The sequence below is a fragment of the Arachis stenosperma genome, chromosome 6 (assembly GCF_014773155.1).
Source record: "Arachis stenosperma cultivar V10309 chromosome 6, arast.V10309.gnm1.PFL2, whole genome shotgun sequence".
Taxonomy (NCBI): domain Eukaryota; kingdom Viridiplantae; phylum Streptophyta; class Magnoliopsida; order Fabales; family Fabaceae; genus Arachis; species Arachis stenosperma.
Window position 1 is genome coordinate 142,374,161 of NC_080382.1, and position 20,251 is coordinate 142,394,411.

Consider the following 20,251-nt stretch of genomic DNA (forward strand, 5'->3'; position numbering starts at 1 on the left):
AATTTTAAAAAGAATTTAGAAAAATAGTGTTTATTTTGACGCGGTTAAATTGATAACAAAAATCTTTTTTAATAAAAAAAGTTTTTTTTAATATGTTTAGTAAATTTTTAATAGTAAAAATAAAAGTATTAAAAAAATAAAAAATATTCTTTTTGAGAAATTATAATTTATATTTTTTTAAAAAAATCTTTTTTTTAAAATTTTTTTTCATATAATAAATAAATAAATAAGTAATTTATCTTATTTTATTCAAACATAGGACTTGTTTGAACGCTATTTTTAGAAAAGATTTTTTGTTAAAGATTTTTTACAAAAGTAAAAGAGATTTTATGTGTAGATATTTTATATAAAAAGATCTTTTTATTTATTAATTATGTTTGGGTAAAATAAGATAAAAATACTTTTTTATTTATTTATTACGTAAAAAATATTTTTTTTTCTTTTAAAGAAAAAAAATCTTAAAAAAGAAGATGTAAATTGTAACTTTTTAAAAAGATGTTTTTTTATTTTTTTTAGTATTTTTATTTTTATTATTAAAAATTTATTAAATACATTAAATTAAAAAATAGATATGGTTTATGGATTTAATGACACCTAAATAAACACATAATTGATAAATAAAAAGATTTTTTTATATGATATATTTGAATATAAATTATTTTTTATTTTTATAAAAAAATTTTAAAAAAATATCATTTAAAAAAATTTTAAAATGGCAACCAAATAAGCCCATTGTTTGGTGAGTTTTTGTCTCCCTTAAACAGTTCCCCAAATAAAAAATCAAATAAGAAATTCAACCAACCCTAAACTGATGCATGATGATACAGCAGGATTACTCCCATCCTCTCAAGCCCTAGCGGCCACCTTCATCCCCGTGCTCTCCGTTGGCCAGAGGTCGCTGTGGCCGGCCGGCATCATCACAGCTGCCGTCGCTCACCTCGCCGCTGTCCCTCACCGAGCTCACGTGGCTCCCACTTCTCTCCTCGCCGGTTCGCCTCTCCGGTCTCCGGCCTCTGCTTACCTCACCGTCCCTCACCTTCCTCCCTCGTCGTCTCTCTGGTAAGCACTCCTCGGCTCCTAGCCCACTACTTACTGCTGCAGTGCTTCTTCAGTTTTTTCTGAGTTAATTTTTATGATTTATTTTTTATATTAAAACAGTTAAAATAAACTTAAATTAATATAATTTATAATTGTTGTTGATGGTTGATAATCTGATTTTGTGTTGTTAATTGTTGATGGCTGATTGTTATACTGTGTTCCTGACTTTCTTCTTACTTAGTTGTTGCTGATTTTATCATTTTAGTCACTTAGCTGTTGCTAAATAAAATTGATAATCTGACTTTGTGGTGGAACATTATGGATTTGAATGTGGATTAGGCATTTATGCTATGATTTATCATTTTTGTGCATCTTGATTTTTTTTAGTTATAAACTTTGATATTTGAACTTGAATATGAACTTTTGATTATGAAATATAGACCAGTTATTACGTGGAATTGTGAAATTCTGAATTTTATTGTTATATAAATCATTGAATTTTCATATGAACTTTGTGTTTACTAATCATAATGCTTAACTTAAATGGTTTGTATGCTTAGTTCTTAGCACAATAAGAAGGATAGTGCTAACTATTTCCACTTAATTCATTCTCCACTTCTCTTCCTTTTTATTTTTTACTTCAGAAAGAAAAAAACGGTGAACTATTTAGGTCAATGAACCATCCTTATATGGGTCGGGGTATAGCTTGTTTAATTCGCGAACTTAAATCATCATTATTGGTACTGTAAAAAAAGAACAATGTTGTCTTATCAGGAACCAGAAAATGCTCACTGCTAACCTTGTTTTTGATGCCTCATGAGTGTAGCTATATGTGTGAAGGCTAAAGGGGAGGAAGATGAAGACAATTTCTGGATATTGTGTTTCGTCGAAGGATATTTCACTGTCGAAAGCTGCAAAAATTCTATCGAAGTTTGTCTCTGCTGATAACGGTGCCTCACATGCCATTAATGCATATCTCCACAGGGCCTCTGCTGCTTTCGGTGAGCTGAAGCAGCTCCACAAGGAGGTTAAATCTTCCCACTCACATAAGAAGAAGCACAAGAGACCTGGAACTGAAGAGGATAATGTTGACAATGGGAGAGTGGTTGGGAGAGTGGTTGAAAATTCTGTCGGGAAGGCCGAGCTGACCCATGATGGTAGTGCAGTGTCTAAGAAGTTCAAGAGGCGTCTTGAAAAGAATGATGATGCGAATGATGAGAAATCGACTCAAACCGCTGTTGAACTCAATCTAGAACTTAATGGTTCTTTAAGGGAACATTCAGGAAATTCTGACCGCACTGAGAAGCATAAAAGCAAGAAGCAGAAAATATGAGTTCAGAGGTTGAGTTATGTGATCCTCCTCGTTAGAATTTGATGGATTCATATAAACATAGCTATGCAATTTTGACCAAGAAATACTTTTGTTCTAGATCACAACCCCATAGATGAATGCTAACAGGCTACTTGGCTTCAAAGATTGTTTATTACCAAAATGATTGGAGCTTGTGTTATGAATTGTTTGAGAGCTCCTTTGATGTACCCTTTGTATGAATAGTAGTCATTCCAGTTCTAAAATGTCATTATAGTGCAAAATACTAAAGAGGTATTCTGATTTTGATGAATTTTTTTCTCGTTTTTAATCTATATTTTGTGTAGTTGAGGTTTCTTTTTGGAGTCATTGCTACAATAATTTCTTAGAGCGAATCAAGATAATTGACCCGCCTTTCCACTACTGAATGTTGTATGGCATTAGGTTTGACACTCCCATTCAATAATAGAATAGTGTGTATTGACTCAATATCAAATGAAATGAATACACTATAGGAGAATTATACAAATACTAACCTATTCTAATTTATGGTATATTTTCCATATTTTAGAACAAGCCATACATAAGATGGCAAATGCTTGGTCTGGTGTGATTGATATTGTCTTACATTTATTAAAACAATGCTTATTTCATGTGAAACATCAACAAAATAGTAATCACGTACTATTTTTTAGTTAAGTTTCACATCATTTATAATTTTATAAAAATTTAGAATCAAGAACCAAATAGTGGTTTGTTAGTTTTCAGGGATCAAATGTAATTTCTATTCAACTTCAAAAACTAAATTGATCATCATTTCCATACAAAAGACTAAACCTTTAGGCCTTTACCTAAAATTAAAAATAAATAAATAGAAAGGGTGATGGTAGATGATTTTCTATATTTAAGTTCATTAGAAATCTTGAAACAAGACAGCTCACCAAAAGGATAGGTAATTAATAAATGCAACCTTTTGTAGCATTTTAGGGTTTTCATAGCACTTTATTGCAGTTTTCCTAACTGCTATACACTTTTGTTTTTTTAACTCTTCTCTTTAATTCTTTTAAATAGATATGGTACATTGCTGGACCTATATGGCATACTAGGCAAAAAGGAAGGTTCCTTTCCAAAGTAAAAGCTACCAAACTATGCCAAATTAGCTGAGGCAAAATAAGTTCTTAAGCTATTTCTAAGAGCTGAAATGTCAAACTCTAGCCACTGAAAAATTATTAAGTGACACTGAATACTTGAACCATTTTGTGTGTACTTCCCACTATTAATTTTTAGATAAAGAATTGAAAAATAACTCCTTTTTTATCAATAAAATCGTAAATTTTATCAAAAGATTATATTTTTTATCAATAAAATCGTAAATTTTATCAAATATGTAAGTGTAGAAGTTTAATTCCAATTTATGTTATTCAATATAAAGGTTTCCATTTGTAATATCATCATTTAAATAGTGGTGGTGGGAGGAGGAGGAGGGGGTTTGGATTATGAAAATATTAAAAAAATATAAAATATTCATATGGATTTGATATTTTAAACTTAGATGACAATACAACAACAACAAAGCCTTATCCTATTAAGTGGGGTCGGCTACATAAATCAAACGATGCCATTGTGCTCTGTCATGTGTCATGTCTACAGAGAGACCGTTTACATGTAGATCTCGTTGGACTACCTCATGGATGGTCTTCTTAGGTCTTCCTCTACCTTTCTTCCCTTGTCCATCTTCCATCTCACTCACCCTCCTGACTGGATGTTTTATCGGTCTTCTTCTCATATGTCCAAACCACCTAAGACGCGATTCAACCATCTTTTCCACGATGGGTGCTACTCCAACTCTCTCCCTTATATATTCGTTCCTTATTTTATCCAATCGCGTATGACCACTCATCTATCTCAACATCTTCATCTCTGCCACACTCAGCTTATGTTCATGCTCCCCTTTAGCCGCCCAACACTCCGTACCATAAAGTATAGCCGGTCTTATAGCGGTGCGATAGAATTTACCTTTAAGTTTTAAAGGCACTTTTTTGTCGCATATAAAACCAGATGCACTCCGCCATTTTGACCAACCTGCTTGGATCCTATGATTTACATCATGTTCAATCTCTTCATTATCTTGTATGATGCACCCAAGATACTTAAAACTTTTAACTTTTCGTAGGATGTTTTCTCCAATTTTCACCTCTATATTAGAGTTTTCCCTTCTCAGACTGAACTTACATTCCATATATTCCGTCTTGCTACAACTTATACGCAGACCATACACTTCTAGAGCTTCTCTCCATAACTCCAACTTCTTATTTAGGTCTTCCCTTAACTCTCCCATAAGGACGATATCATCGGCAAAAAGCATGCACCATGGCACAGGCTCTTGGATGTGCTATGTGAGTACTTCCAAGACTAATGTGAAAAGGTATGGACTTAAGGATGATCCCTGGTGTAATCATATACCAATAGGAAATTCCTCCGTCACACCACCTTGAGTCTTCACACTAGTTGTGACCCCATCGTACATGTCTTTAATTGCACGAATATATGCGATCCTTACTCTCCTCTTTTCTAAAACCTTCCATAAGACATCCGTTGGTACCCTATCATACGCTTTTTCCAAATCAATAAACACCATATGTAGATCCATTTTATTACTACGATACCTCTCCATCATCCTTCTTAATAGGTATATCGCTTCAATGGTAGATCTGCCTGACATAAATCCAAATTGGTTATCTGTTACTTGTGTCTCTTTTCTCAACCTCCGTTCTATCACCCTTTCCCATAATTTCATAGTATTACTCATAAGCTTGATTCCTCTATAGTTTCTGCAACTTTGTATATCCCTCTTATTCTTGTAGATAGGTACCAAGGTGCTCTTTTTCCACTCATCAGACATCTTTTTTTACCTTAAAATCTCATTAAAAAGCTTGGTTAACCAGTTGATGCCTTTTTCTCCAAGGTCCTTCCAAACCTCAATCGAGATATTATCCAGTCCTACTGCCCTGCCATTTTTCATTTGCTTTAGAGCCTCTTTTACCTCGAAGTCTCGAATCATTCGATAGTAGTCAAAGTTTTGGTCTTCTTCTCTTGTGCATAACCGACCAAGGCTCGGAAGAGTCTTCTGTCCCTCATCAAATAACTCGTAGAAGTAGCTCTTTCACCTTTCATTAATCTTCTCCTCTTGAGCCAACACCTCTCCATCCTTATCCTTTATGCACTTAACCTGATCCAAATCTCTCGTTCTTCTTTCACGGCTCTTTGAGATTCTATATATACCCTTTTCTCCTTCTTTCATGCCCAAAGACTGATATAGACCCTCATATGCTCTTGTTCTTGCTTCACTTACAGCCATTTTTGTCTCTTTCTTAGCCGCCTTATATTTTTCCCAGTTATCTGCATTGCGGCATAAAGACTATTCTTTAAAACACTCCCTTTTTATCTTTATATTTTCTTGTACACTTGCATTCCACCACCAGGACTCTTTGTCTCTTGGTCCTATTCCTTTAAATTCACCAAAACTTTCTTTTGCTGTTCTTATAACAACTTTTACCATCTCCCTCCACGTCTCTTCCGCGCTTCCATTCCTATCCCACTTTGCCTCTTCTTCTACCTGTCTTAGGAATCTTCTTTATTCCTCACCTTTCATCCGCCACCACCTCGTCCTTGGGTTCTTCGTATGATGTCTTTTCCTCAACTTTTGATCAACGCGAAAATCCATGACGAGCACCCTATGTTGTGTTGTCAAACTCTCTCTCGGGATAATTTTACAATTAATGCAAAATTTCCGGTCGACTCTCCTCAACAAGAAGAAGTTGATTTGAGAGCTTGTCATGCCACTCTTATAGGTTATAAAATGTTCGTCTCTCTTTTTTAAAACATGTATTTGCGATGAGAAGATCAAAGGTTGAGGAAAAGTCCAAAATAGTTTTATCCTCGGCATTGATCACCCCGAAACCATGGCCTCCGTGAATACTTCCATATCCAGTTACTTCTCCCCAACATGGCCATTTAAATCTCCTCCTAAGAAAATCTTATCTCCCAAGGATATGTCTTGAACCAAACTCTCTAGATCATCCCAAAACCTTAGCTTGTGTTGTTCGTCCGAACCCACTTGCGGTGCATAGGCGCTAATCACGTGGAAAGCACCTCCATCCACCACAAGTTTGATAGAGATGATCCAATCTCCCACCCTCTTGACATTCACTACGTCCTTCTTCCACTGCTTATCCACAATTATTCCAACCCCATTCCTATTTTTCATCTTTCCTGTATACCAAAGTTTGAAACCAGAAGTATCCAACTCTCTCGCCTTCGCACCAACCCATTTTGTTTCTTGTAGGCACATAATGTTAATCTTCCTCCTTGTCATGGTGTCCACCACCTCTATGGACTTTTCTGTTAGAGTGCCTATGTTTCATGTCCCAAGTTTCAACCTTCTGTCGCTCTGACCTTTACCTTTTACTTTGTGAACTAACTTATTTACACTCGTCCGTCCACGAAAACGCGAGAACCCTTGCTCATTTAACACTACGTCCAGGCACCAATGCAGCGGCTCTTGCTCATTTGACACCGTACTCGAGCTATACGACGCGTTACTTTCGGGCAACGACCTAGCTTTAGCACAATAATGTCTTTGATTCATGTCATGGGGGTTCGACTATATTTTTATGTTGGTTGTCAAAGACCTAACACAACCCTCCTCCTTTATCCGGGTTTGGGATCGACTATGTACCGCAAGTGTAACATAGGCTGAATAATATTTTTACATCATAATGGCATATCTTTGATCATATATATATATATATATATATATATATATATATATATATATATATATAACATAGAAAGTTTAATATTAACATTTTTGTTCGTCCAAATCATGTGATACCGGAAAAGCATTTCTAGCAAAATTCATTCTAATCAAATTGAAAAGCTTATGCCACTTATTCTCTCTAATCAAGTAACAAAATTAACAAGTGGAGAGGTATTTACAGATCCAAAAATCTTGAGTCTATGTTTAGGAAGAGGAACAAAAAGCATCAATAACACCTTTTTTGTTAATTGAAATATTCGTTGAACGTATAAGCTAAGAAAAAAGGGAAAATGCTTCTCTAGATAATTTTTTCTAGCCAATTTATTTTTGGAATTGTTAACGAAAATTATATACTTATATTTATGTTTGAAACAGTATTATAATAATGAAACATCTTTATTAAAAAATAATTACGAGATATATACTTTTATATTGAAGAGTGAATATTACTTCTCTACCTTAAAGGCAAAAGAATATTAAATATCGTTGACATGGAAGTTTTTTGCTTGATTCATGGATCCATCTTAGAATTTAGAAACATGGTTGGATGAAATTTTAAAAGTTGCTAAATGAATAAGGGTTGATGATATTGGTAGGTCAATTATAATACGGGTATAAGAAAATTAGTTACTAATTAGTTATTTGTATATAAGATAATTAAAGTAATATATATTAAAAATATGTAAAATAATACACATAATATATATAAATATATGATGATTGAACTTTTTATATATACAAAACATTTTTGGAAAATAAATATCATTTGAGATTGCTTATTAATTACTCAAAAATCAAAAGTAAAATACTCAAAGATAAAAAAAAATGTTTTAACATTTTTTAATTTTTTATGGTGAACAAAAAAGGCGCTTTAAGTATTGTTTAATTTAATTCTATAAAATTCTTGTATGATTTATAAAATTAAATATTATGAAAGTAAAAATAGCTACTATATTTTATAAAAATAGTAAAAGATCGAAAGAGGAATTTCAGGTTTAATCCTTCTTTCTTTACTTTTTGAAAACCAATTTAAACTCACACTTCAATAAACAATAATTTTTTAATAAAAAAATATTGATGGCCTAATTTTTTTTATATATTGGATTGTTACTGGTATTTTTTGTTAATATTATGATATTTTGGTGTAATATAGTTATATGAAATAAAAAATATTATGAATAATAATTTTAAATAAGACAAAAAAAAAAAAAAACAAAAATCATGAATCATGATTTTAGATACAACAAACAAAAATAAAAAATCGTGAGTCACGATTTTAATTTTTTTAATTTAAAAAAATTGTGATTTATAAAATTGTGAATAACAATTGTTTTTGTTATACAAATCGTGAATATTAATTTCTATTATACATTACACTTATAAAATACATATATTTTAAATTTTCAACTCATATCAACAAATTATACAATTTTATCTATTATATAAAAAATAATTAGTAATAAATTTAAGTATTTTGTTTGGTGTATTAATTTTTTTAGAAAGATAATATATACGAATTGTTTATTTCAATAATAGATTGGATCAAATCATCTGTATTATATATGTAGAAAAATACATAATTTCGCGAATTACTTCTAAAAGAAATTCTAATTTTAATAAATTAAAAAAATTAATAACCATAGCATTTCGTAATTCATTGTTAGATGCGAAGGGGGACTAGAATCAATTAGTCACTGTTAAATTAAAATTTGTGTTTGTGAACATTTCTCAAATCTAAATACTCATTTGTGGTTGTGGATTTTTCAGGGTGTAAGTGTGATATACAAGCTTTGACTTTGGCATCTCTAACAGCCGTCAGATTAGAAAGCTGTTGGTCAATGAATCCAATGGCGAAGATTGAATCAGCCCCATTTATCTGTAACGCGTATTTGCTCATAAAATGCATTCAACAGGTACAGGCCTCAACTGTTCCTATTACTTCTTAGGAATTATTTTTAATATAAGGCATTGAAACATATTGTTTTAAATAATTAGATATTTATTATTTGTATCATTTTATTATTGTTTATTCACAATTTTTAATGTTTTTATTGCTAAATCTATTTGATTTAAAAATAACAGTAAAAACCTGGCATATATACTTTAAAATTTGTAGAAATATTTTTATTGACACATGTTTCTTTTTTTTTTTTCAGAATATTGTAAATTTTTAGTTGAACTAGAATAAACTAAACTACAATTATCCAATAATACTTGTGGTAACAAATAACTATTAATTTTTTAAAAAAATTGTATATCTTCAACCCATTGCATGCATATTCAATGTATTTAAATTAAACAATTTTGAGATATACCAATTTTATTAAATTTATATTATTTTAAGAAAGAGGTAGTATAAGAACAAAACTAACTCATTATCATTATTAAATTTTTTTATAAGATTCAAATCTGAAAATTTATATTTACATTACTTAAACCAATTAAATATATTGTATACAGTCAGAACTATTTCTTTTGGACCAACAATAGCAATTTAAACTTAAAATAATTAGATTTATAACAATTAAGCACACACTTTTAATGAAAATTAATTAGACACTTTTAAAGTAATATTTTGTTATTATTTAACAATATTTTTAATTTAAAAAATAAAAATATTATCAAAATATAAAAAGTATAATTTTAATTTTAACAAGATTTATATAACTACTATAGTCACTTTAACATAATCATAATAGAATATATATAATATGAAATAGAATTATATATAATTTTTTAAAAAATATTTTTGTTATATATAATTTATAAAAAAATACTTATTAATTCAAATAACTGAACTTATAATCTTTTAGTTTTAATATAAAATTAAAACAAATAGAAAAAAGTTATGAGTTTAATTTTGATGCATATGATTAATGTGAAAAATAGTTATTTTTGTTAATATAATATTATATAATTGAATGCACATATAAAACTGTTTTAAACTAACAATGTATCAAAATTAAATTCTTAATTTATCCCAAATTAATAAATCAAAAGTACTAATTTCATAAAATATTTTATATTCATTATTTAATCATGTATATTTTCTTAAGGATTAAATACGATTTTAGTACTTAAGGTAGTGTTTGGTGGAGAGATAGAGACCGAAAGACTGAATCTGAGAGACAAAGACTAAGAGACATAGATTGAAATAAATATCAGTATTCTGTTTGGTGCAAAATAGGAGATGGAAATTAAAACAAGAATGAAACTCTAATTTAATTTACACAATTTTTATCCTTAAAATAAGGACAATTTTAAAATCAAGTTAAACCTTATGGACGATTTTATATAAAAAAAAATTTTCAGTCTATACCTTAGAAACCAAAATCATGCTTAACTCTTTTTCTAATAATTATTCAACATTCATACTTTAGTATACAAAGTAATTATTCTTCTTAATTCAATAATATATAAATAAGTGTTTGTATAAAATTAAATTGAAATTGGATTACACCGAAATAAAAAGGGGCTTAAATAAATTTTTAATTTATATAAAATATCTATATGTTTGGATTTCGTCCCTATAAATTTTTTCTTAGTTTTAGTTTCAGCTTTTTGATGTTATTTAACTTCATTAAATATTAATGTGATGGTTTAAATGATGAGATAAAAAACTTAAATACGGATGTGAGAAGACGAGTCACATCTTATTTAATCTGTCACGTAAACACTTGACCGAATAAAACTCAAGATTATTGAATTTTATAATAAAAAAATGATTTAAGTAAAAAAGAAAATAGGAATGGTTAGAAAGAAAGAAACTAGTACACGAGAAGAAGAGTAGGCATTGGAGGGAATGAATGAATGAATGAATGAATGAATGGGGTTTGTGTGTGAGAGAGAGAAACTGTGAGCGGTTAATTTAAGTGGTGGTGATTTCTGTTCTTCTTCCTCAAACTTGAAAACTTGTACACAAGCCCAAACCAACCAACCTAATTAAATTAATTGTGTACCGTACTCCGCACCTGCGTGGTTCATGATCCTCATCCTGATCCCGATCCACACCCATGCCCAAAATGAAGCACCTCCTTCGAAAGCTTCACATCGGTGGCGCCACCACCGCCACTCCCACCACCGCCATCCACCACGTGCCGCCGCCGCCGCCGCCGATTATCGCCCCCTCTACTTCTTCCGCTTCCTCTTCCGCTCTCCCCTCTCCCACTCCAATCGTCGTGGATCCAATTCCAAACCCTAGCAGCACCACCACCACCAGCATCAGCAACAGCGAAAACGGCGTCGTTAGTGATTTCGGTTTGTTGGAGGAAGAGGAGTTTCAGATGCAATTGGCTCTCGCGATCAGCGCCTCCGATCCCGATGTCCATAAGGACCCTGAATCTGCGCAGATCGATGCCGCTAAACAGATCAGCCTCGGATATGAAGCTTCTCTTTCTGATACTCAAGGACTCGTTCAGTTTCAGTCCCTTCGTTACTGGGTACTCTCTCTCTCTCTGTCTCTCTCACACACACACACACACACACACACGCACAGAGTAGCAGATACATTAGTAGTCCCTAATTACCGATACATCAATAGCTAGAAAGGATTAATATGACTATTGATTGTCTTGGTTAGGATTAATGTGGGTAAATGGTTCTCTTTTTTTCTTGGTTGATATGATTGTTATTCTTATAGTTACTCTGCTCAATCAATGAGGGAGAATGTTATGGATTGTACTTATCTGTTGTTATATGGATGTTTCTTATTTGGAGTGAAGTTTATTGCCATTAGTGTTGGGCATTTCCATTCATGGTTTTATACGTTCGTGGTCGTTATGGGAAAATTTTTGGCTGCTGTGTCGGTGTAGTTGTGGTTCTAGAGTCTGCTGAAAATGCTGATTTGCTTTGCAGAACACAACTTAATATTGGAGTTAATGAATTCAACTTGGGTTGTGTTTATGATGATGCAATTTAATGTTGGAATTAACAAATTATACTTAGGGATAACTGAATGTCAGTACAATTAGATGAAATAAGATGAATGTCCAAAAAGAGCAAAGTGATATTTAAATATATATTTTTTAATTATTATCTATTTTCAATGTTCCATTAACTTTGCCATCTTACTATTTGTGGAGATTTGTTGTTAATGACGATGATTTGTTTTAGGTGAAAGAAACTTTTCTCATAGTAAGGTTCATAAGCTGTAACCATGCTGTTTGTGTCTTATCTCTGGCAGAACTATAATATCATTGGTTATGAGGAGAAAGTGATGGATGGATTTTATGATGTTTATGGCATCACATCAAATTTGACTGAACGGGGAAAGATGCCGTTGTTGGTGGATCTGCAAACTACACCAGTCTCAAGAAATATTGATTGTGAAGTGATTGTGGTGAATCGCACAGTTGATACTCAGCTGAAGCAGCTTGAAGAAAAAGCCTATGCTTTACTTAACGAGTGTGGTGTTTCTGAACTAGGACTAATCTTGAGCGGCTTACTTCAGAAACTTGCTGATATTGTTGTCAGTAAAATGGGTGGACCTGTTGGTAGTGCTGATAAAATTACAAAAAGCTGGGCTGTGAGGAGTCGTGAACTTCGAGATTCTTTAAGATCTATTGTTCTTCCCCTTGGCAGTCTTGATGTTGGACTTTCACGTCACCGAGCCCTACTTTTCAAGGTAAGATTCTCTCAATTTATTATGCAACGTGATTTGCATATAAAACTTGAAACACTTTAGACAACTTATTGCGGTCAATTTTTTTAATCATCTTCAAACTTATATGCGGAAAACAATTTTTTGATTGTGAAATTTTGTGGTCCCATTTTACCTACCTGTGTCTATTTGACATATTGTCATTAAAGTGGATCACACATATGTTTTGATTGTATCATTGCGATGATCTGATAACAAAGCATAAGGCCTCCAGGTCGGCAGAATTCTTACTTTTGAATCTTTATTAACCTGGCATATGTAGAACAATAAAATTGAACTTCCTTTGCCTCTCTTTAACCAAAAAATACAAAAAAGAAAGAATCATTTTTAAGTAACTGTTATGTCACCATGACTTCAAAGTTGGTCACACTCATGCAAGGTCTTTGATTTCAGCTAATGCTATTCTTAATTATTCTGGTGCCTAGGTACTAGCTGATAGGATTAATATTCCCTGCATGCTTGTCAAAGGGAGCTATTACACAGGAACAGATGATGGAGCAGTGAATTTAATTAAAGCAGATGATGGAAGGTATTTATCTTAATATTGCTATTACCCAGATTAATGAGTTATTTTACATTTTTATTATTGCTTCTAAGAAAATTTAATTCCCTAAACATTTCAAATCAGCCTCTGATGTGTTTGGTTCCACATGGAATGTGTTCTATTGGGTTAGAAGCATTATTATATATTTCATTTTCATGTTCATCCAGAGGCAGAGCGCACCCAAGAGCAATTTTATTTCACATTTTTCCATTTTGTATTCCCGACTTTGCCAAACTCTGCCTCACCTTTGAGATGGAGGAACTAGTCCACCTGTATGAGTTAGTTGAGCATATTGCATCTTCTGGTGTAGGTAATTTAGTTTCACAGGGAAAAACTGTTCAATTTATTGCACTGGTGGATAGATTATTGGATTACATTTAGTTATTGATTGCAATTTATGCTTATTTGGATTCTCAAATAATTTCATGTTGCTCAATTTGAACTTATTTGGAAGATATTAGACCACAAACAGTTTACCTTAATGACCTAGCATTTGGCCCATGGCCTTTAAATAAAATTAATAGTGCTGGTCTTGCATAATGTTGGAACAATTTCAATTGCTGTTACTGATTTGTTCAACTGATGCAGTGAATACATTATTGATATGATGGGTGCTCCTGGGGCTCTTATTCCAGCCGAGGTACCTAGTAATCAACTCCAAAACTACAGCTTTGCTGTCAGGGGTTGTGCAGAACTTGTAGGGTTACCTAACACAACACATCCGCTGCTTGCTGATGAAACTGGAGTGCGGGGAATCCCATCTGAACTTGGCAAAATCTCAACCCTGAGGGTCCAGCCAGAAGAACTACTATTAAATATGGGCAGTCAAACAAAACCAGATAAAATACATCATGTTGAAGAAAATGATACAGAAGCATACAAATGCTCTTCACCTACAGAACCATCACCTGCAGAAAAGATCCGTGTAAATAATGTCTCCAAGTATGTCCTCAGTGCAGCAAAGAACCCGGAATTTGCTCAAAAGCTGCACACTGTTCTATTAGAGAGTGGTGCATTACCCCCTTCTGATCTTTTTTCTGATATGAATCTTCAGGATATGGGTGAGCATAAAGTAAATGTAAAAAATGTTGATGCTGTTCAAGCAGACCCAAATGGGTTGTTATTAAGCCATGGGAATTGTCTCATACCCTCTCAAGGGCTAGGCTGCGCCAATAATACTAGGTTATGTAAATCAGCTGACTGGTTAGCTGGACAGAAAAAAGAATTGCATACAGATGCCATTAGATTTTGTAACTCTTTACAGGGTGATAATACAAGGAAGGGGCTTGTAGCTGCTTCTGACAGGATTAATGGTTTAGAGCTATCTAATTCATTAATTGATTCACTTGCTGTCAATCCCCATAAGATGTGTAAAGAAAATTTTATCGAATCTTCTGAGCCCAAAGCAGCTGTTAATGGGTTTGACTTCTTTGGTGACGACGAAGAAAATAGTTTTCCAAATAAGGTTGAAGCAACTTGTAGCAACACTGGAAGGGGGACAGATTCATCCACTCAAATAAATGAGATGGTCAATGGAGGTGGTATACGACATGGTGGTAAAAGCAAGGAAGTTAATCCAGTACTTGGTGAAGGAACAGAATGGGAAATTCAATGGGAAGATCTCTCTGTTGGTGAGCGCATTGGTATTGGTAAGTGAATTCCCCTGCTTAAATGTGAGGTTTACTTGTATATTTTGTTAAGTAGAATTCTTGCTATCTGAATGAATGGATTTCACTAAAGGAGATCTGGTATAAAAAGGTTGAAAATATTCTCCCTGTGCTTATGATGCTATCTTGCTAATCTATCTCATACAAACTTCTTGCAGGTTCTTATGGTGAAGTTTACCGTGCCGATTGTAATGGAACTGTAAGTGCTCTTATACTTGCTTGAAGTTTTGTCTTAAGTTACGTCAAGGATTTCTTATGTTTTGCTTTTACACTCTTAAAGAAAATTATTGGAATTATACATGTCAAGGTTTTTCAGATAACTACTAGGTGGAATATATTTTTGTAAGATTTTTTTTAAGCTTTGATAGTATTTGTAGATAAAATATTAGTCATTTTCTGGAGTACTTTATTAATGTCATATATATGCTTTCATTGGCATATAATATTATTAGTCACTATTTTAATTAGCATTGTTTCTGGTTACTCATAGAATGGGAGCCTTGGAGCAACGGTTGAGTTGTCTCCGTGTGACCTCAAGGTCACGGGTTCAAGCTGTGGAAACAGTCACTGATGTAATTATCAGGTTAGACTGTGTACATTACATCCTTTAGGTGCGGCCCTTCCCCGGACCCTGCGTTAATGCGGGAGGCTTGTGCACCGGGCTGCCCTTTTTGTTTTTGGTCACTCATAGTTGGTCTTTTGGCGGAGTATCTTTTGAGAAACAAATCCAGAACATAACTGAAGTACACATTCTGTGGAAAATAAGAGCATAAAAAGTTGTAAAGAAAATACAACAGTACTATATAAAGTTGAATGAACTCTTCTGTTATTGATCTATATTCTGATCTCGCACCCCCCCCCCCCCCCAAAAAAAAAACACAAATGATCTTACAATTTTTTTTTGTCTGAACTAAATTTGCTTCCATGTGAAGATCTTCTAATCAATACCTGCTTTACCTATGGAAATACTTGGTCATATTTTTTGGTCTGATTTTCATAATTTTGTATGAATGTGTTTGCCTGACAGGAAGTTGCAGTGAAAAAGTTTCTCGACCAAGATTTCTCTGGTGATGCGCTAGCTCAGTTCAAATCTGAAGTAAGCAAATGTCTTTACATGCTTATCTGTAATGCATTAATATGCCCACCCCACATAACTTTTCTTTTCTGCAGGTTGAGATCATGTTAAGGCTGCGGCATCCTAATGTCGTGCTTTTCATGGGAGCAATTACTCGCTCTCCACATTTCTCAATCTTAACAGAGTTTCTTCCTAGGTCAGTTTGCTTTTAGATAGATGTTTTAAGTTATACATATGATTGAGAAACTGCATGAAGGATGAGAACAGTACAGTGTTTTGTTTTCCTGGTTTCTTGGACAGACTCATTGTTAGTTTTTATTTGAAGTGTTTTATTGATTCTGTACCCCATTTTGTTCATTGATGTCATTATCCAACCAACATATAACTCAATCAGTTGATTAATTAATTTTGCCATGTTATTGTTTTGCTCATTATAGAATTATTGGTTTACATACAGAGGCAGCTTATACAGGCTATTACATCGGCCCAATGTTCGAATTGATGAGAAGCGGCGGTTGCGAATGGCTCTTGATGTGGTATGAGTTGAAAATGGTTTTTTCCTACTTTTTTTCTTAAGATGGGGCAGAGAATGGAATTAATCATAAAGAAGAGATTAAAAACAGATTTCATAAAAATACAAGGTTGTCCAATACCTATATGCCAATGTGAGCATCTCCCTCAAAATAGTCATTAGCTGAAAACATCAAAAGGAGTTCATAAGTATAATCCTACCCTGAAGTATGTTCAGGGGCATAGAAACTTCTAATTTGAGCATTCTTACTCCGACCAATAAAAGTAGCACATTGCCAAAACATATTAGCCTTTTTATTATTGTAAACCCCTTTATAATGAACCATCAAAAAGTGATGTAAGGTTAAGGGGTCAATCAATTCTCACCAAACATCCAAAATTTATTTGCAGTTTTAATTCTCTCACGTGAATTTACGTTGCACTTTTCAGGCTAAAGGAATGAATTACTTGCATACAAGCAATCCTCCCATTGTCCATCGAGATTTGAAGTCTCCAAATCTTCTTGTTGACAAGCATTGGGTTGTTAAGGTATTCATAGTTTCATACTTGATTCCTTGTTTTGAATTTGTTTGACAGCTTAAACTATAGGAGAGGCAAAGAGAGAAATAAAATTAGAAGAGTGAAATTGTGCAACTAGGCTTGATTGTTAGAACTTAGAAGTTGGTCATTCTGTAATTAGGCTCAACTGTAGGATTTTTAACTACCACCGTAGTTACTTGAAATCATTCAAAAAGTAACATATGATTGGACGAAAGGGTAAAATTCTTTATATTTACATTGTATGACAACTTATATATATAATGTAGTATAAAATAACAGTAGCAGGAAAAGTCAGACAACTTATGAATAGAAGTTGTTTCTTAAAGAAATATTAATAATGATATTATTTGTTAAATCATTTCCACATGTAATTGATAAGGATAAAAGTGAGTTAATGCAAAATTATCCAATGTCGGTCTCCCATATCAAGATGGATATCATATAAAATGTAACTAATAACAAATCTTTGTGGATTTGTAATGAAGTATTCCCAGGACAGTTGCCTAGAAGATAAGCTTGACAGGTGTCTAAAGAATTTCAAATGAGTGCCATTGGATTCATTGGTGTTCCACATTAAATAAAGTTCGCCATTTTGATATTGATACCTGAAATTTGACTTGATACCATTAGCATGTTTCAAGGCCCTCATATTTCTCTACATTGCAACAAAACGAATCTCAAGTTGGGTGTGGGATTCTAGGTGGAATTATTAATAAATAAAGCACATGCAAGTGATGAAAAATTGTTGTACACTGATTATTTTTAGCTTTCTTCCCTATTAAGAGTTGATGGAAAATTGATGCTTATCTCTTTGCATCTTCACGCATTTTAGTATTGAGTATTTTAGAAGTTCTTAAAATGCCTTTGCTCTCTTTGCATAATATTAAGATCAAGATAGTTATTATTTTTTGCCTTTCTTTCGTGTTTTTTCTCTTTACAGGTTTGTGATTTTGGTCTGTCACGGATGAAGCACCATACCTTTTTGTCATCAAAGTCTTGTGCAGGAACGGTAATGCTTCAGAGATACGGGATCTTATACTGGTGTTGTTAAACCTTAACAAAAATAATGATTGAATATCTAATGTATCTTTTTACCTACAGCCTGAGTGGATGGCGCCAGAAGTCTTGAGAAATGAACCAGCCAATGAGAAGTAAGTTAAGTCAGCTTCATTAGAGAAGGGGCATAAATGAAAATCAATAATGTAATGGTTGAATTTTGTTTGCAGGTGCGATGTGTATAGTTTTGGCGTAATCTTGTGGGAGTTGGCTACCATGATGATTCCGTGGAAAGGTTTGAACCCAATGCAGGTTGTTGGAGCTGTTGGGTTTCAAAATAAACGGCTTGAAATTCCAGACAATGTGAATCCTGCAGTTGCACAAATAATACGTGATTGCTGGCAAATGTAAGTCCTATTCTTCAATTATGCTTTCTGAATGCTACTTTAGCATCTATTCTTGTAGGAAATTTTGAAATACACATAGTATCCATGATCCATCTTCACTGTTAATTTCATGACAGTATAATGTATCCCAGGTGATTCATGATAATTAGAAATTGATGTTCTAAAATTTGAGGGATGATTTCCTCTAGTGTAAGTGCTAGTTTGGATTGGCTTTTTTAGTGAAAAAAGTACCTTTTTTTCAGATAAAGTACTTTTATTCAATTTAAAACCTATTTGGATGTCTTTTAAAAAAAGTACTTTTATTAAAAAAAGCAAAAGCAAAATACGTTTTTGATACTTAAAAACTCTTTTTAAAAAGCCTATCCAAATGTGAAATAATTTTTGTTTGTTAAAAAAAGATCTTTTTTAAAAAGATGAAAAAAATAAGTAATTTTTTCAAATGGCAATCCAAACTGACAATTATCCAAGTTTTGTTATGTTCTTGTTCTTTAAATTTATTTATTTATTTTCTAAATTTAATGGTATGTTAGTGTGTTTCTCAATAGACCATAGATTTTCAATTACAGGTTAAATCACTGCAGGGCTCCATCTAGTTTCTCTCAATTTTCAATTAGATTATTCTGGTTTAAAAATTAATAATTGAGTCTTTACACTATATAAAAAGTTTCTGTTAGGTCTTTATAGTTTAAATACTTCAACAAAGGTACCTATAATCTACAAACCTTTTTCAATTAGGTTTCTCTAGTTTGAAAATGTAATGATCAATTCAAGCCCCTTATACTGGGTGATAAGTTGCTGATTTTCTTTTGAATTTTTTTATAATGTAAGGAATTGAATACATAATTAAATTAAGACCTAGTTGAAAAACAAGGCTTTCTTAGACCCGTTTGAAAGTTTAAATTATAAGGACCCGATTGAAAGTTTAGTAGAACATAGTATATAGAGTGATTAAACCTTACTTATGTATCTGCTATACTGGTGTTTGCTCTATCTCTTTGGTTATTAATTTGGGTTGAATTTGATTCAGGGAGCCACATTTGCGGCCATCATTTGCCCAGCTGATGTCTCGTCTCTCCCGTCTTCAACATCTGGTTGCCGGAATAGCGAGCTCCCCACAGTAAATGAAGTTGTCCATAACATAGCAGCTTTTGTAATAATACTTGAAGTTGTTCCTCGGTTCGAAGAGCTGGGGAGCAGCCGTTTTTTTTTTTTTTTTTTTTGCCCTTGTTGGCATATTAAGTGATTGCTGAACAGAGGAAAGTGCCAGTTCATTCAAAAGTGGGAACTGGGCACAACCCCTTCAGATAAAAAGAGCAGAGACCCTCCTAAGTGAAACTGCATAAGTGCAGTGGAGGTTTAGTTGCAGTAGTTACATTTGAAGAAATCCCCAATGGGAAGTAAAGAAGTAAACAAAAGAGAAAGAAAAGAGTACAAAATTATTCTTTGTCCGTAGAGGTCGTAAATTTGAAATTGTAAACATTTGATCTCTTCAGGTTATTGTGGAAAATGTATAAAAAAAAAAAGAAAAGAAGAAAAAAGAAACAAAAGGAAAAAGACGAGGGAAAAAGCATTTAGTTACTTTCTATCTTAACTCAGCTTTAGATTTTCTTGGCTGGGCAAGTGTATACATGTTGCTCTAATTTAATGGTTATCAGGAGTGGCAATT

The 20,251-nt window shown here is 32.9% G+C and overlaps 2 protein-coding genes across 2 annotated transcripts; both read left to right on the plus strand.

Annotated features, from left to right (window-relative positions):
* The first annotated feature begins 774 nt into the window (after positions 1–774).
* Positions 775–2,654, plus strand: LOC130932968 (uncharacterized). Its single transcript, XM_057862442.1, has 2 exons — positions 775–1,059; positions 1,865–2,654. Exon 2 carries the CDS (start codon positions 1,895–1,897, stop codon positions 2,369–2,371), a length of 477 nt encoding a protein of 158 aa, XP_057718425.1. The 5' UTR covers positions 775–1,059; positions 1,865–1,894; the 3' UTR covers positions 2,372–2,654.
* An 8,278-nt stretch (positions 2,655–10,932) lies between these two features.
* Positions 10,933–20,244, plus strand: LOC130932569 (probable serine/threonine-protein kinase SIS8). Its single transcript, XM_057861915.1, has 13 exons — positions 10,933–11,605; positions 12,349–12,789; positions 13,251–13,354; positions 13,958–15,018; positions 15,195–15,235; positions 16,064–16,132; positions 16,207–16,307; positions 16,569–16,647; positions 17,072–17,170; positions 18,123–18,191; positions 18,284–18,333; positions 18,409–18,585; positions 19,613–20,244. The coding sequence occupies exons 1-13, from the start codon at positions 11,180–11,182 to the stop codon at positions 19,704–19,706; spliced, it is 2,811 nt and encodes a 936-aa protein (XP_057717898.1). The 5' UTR covers positions 10,933–11,179; the 3' UTR covers positions 19,707–20,244.
* Positions 20,245–20,251: the final 7 nt, after the last annotated feature.

What these genes read in the sequence shown, in the direction of transcription:
- LOC130932968 (XM_057862442.1), top strand. Translation starts at nt 1,895, where the DNA reads ATGAAGACAATTTCTGGATATTGTGTTTCGTCGAAGGATATTTCACTG.
- LOC130932569 (XM_057861915.1), top strand. Translation starts at nt 11,180, where the DNA reads ATGCCCAAAATGAAGCACCTCCTTCGAAAGCTTCACATCGGTGGCGCC. An exon ending in TTAACAGAGTTTCTTCCTAG is followed by an intron (nt 16,308 to 16,568) that starts GTCAGTTTGCTT and finishes GTTTACATACAG; the next exon opens with AGGCAGCTTATACAGGCTAT. An exon ending in ACAAGCATTGGGTTGTTAAG is followed by an intron (nt 17,171 to 18,122) that starts GTATTCATAGTT and finishes TTCTCTTTACAG; the next exon opens with GTTTGTGATTTTGGTCTGTC.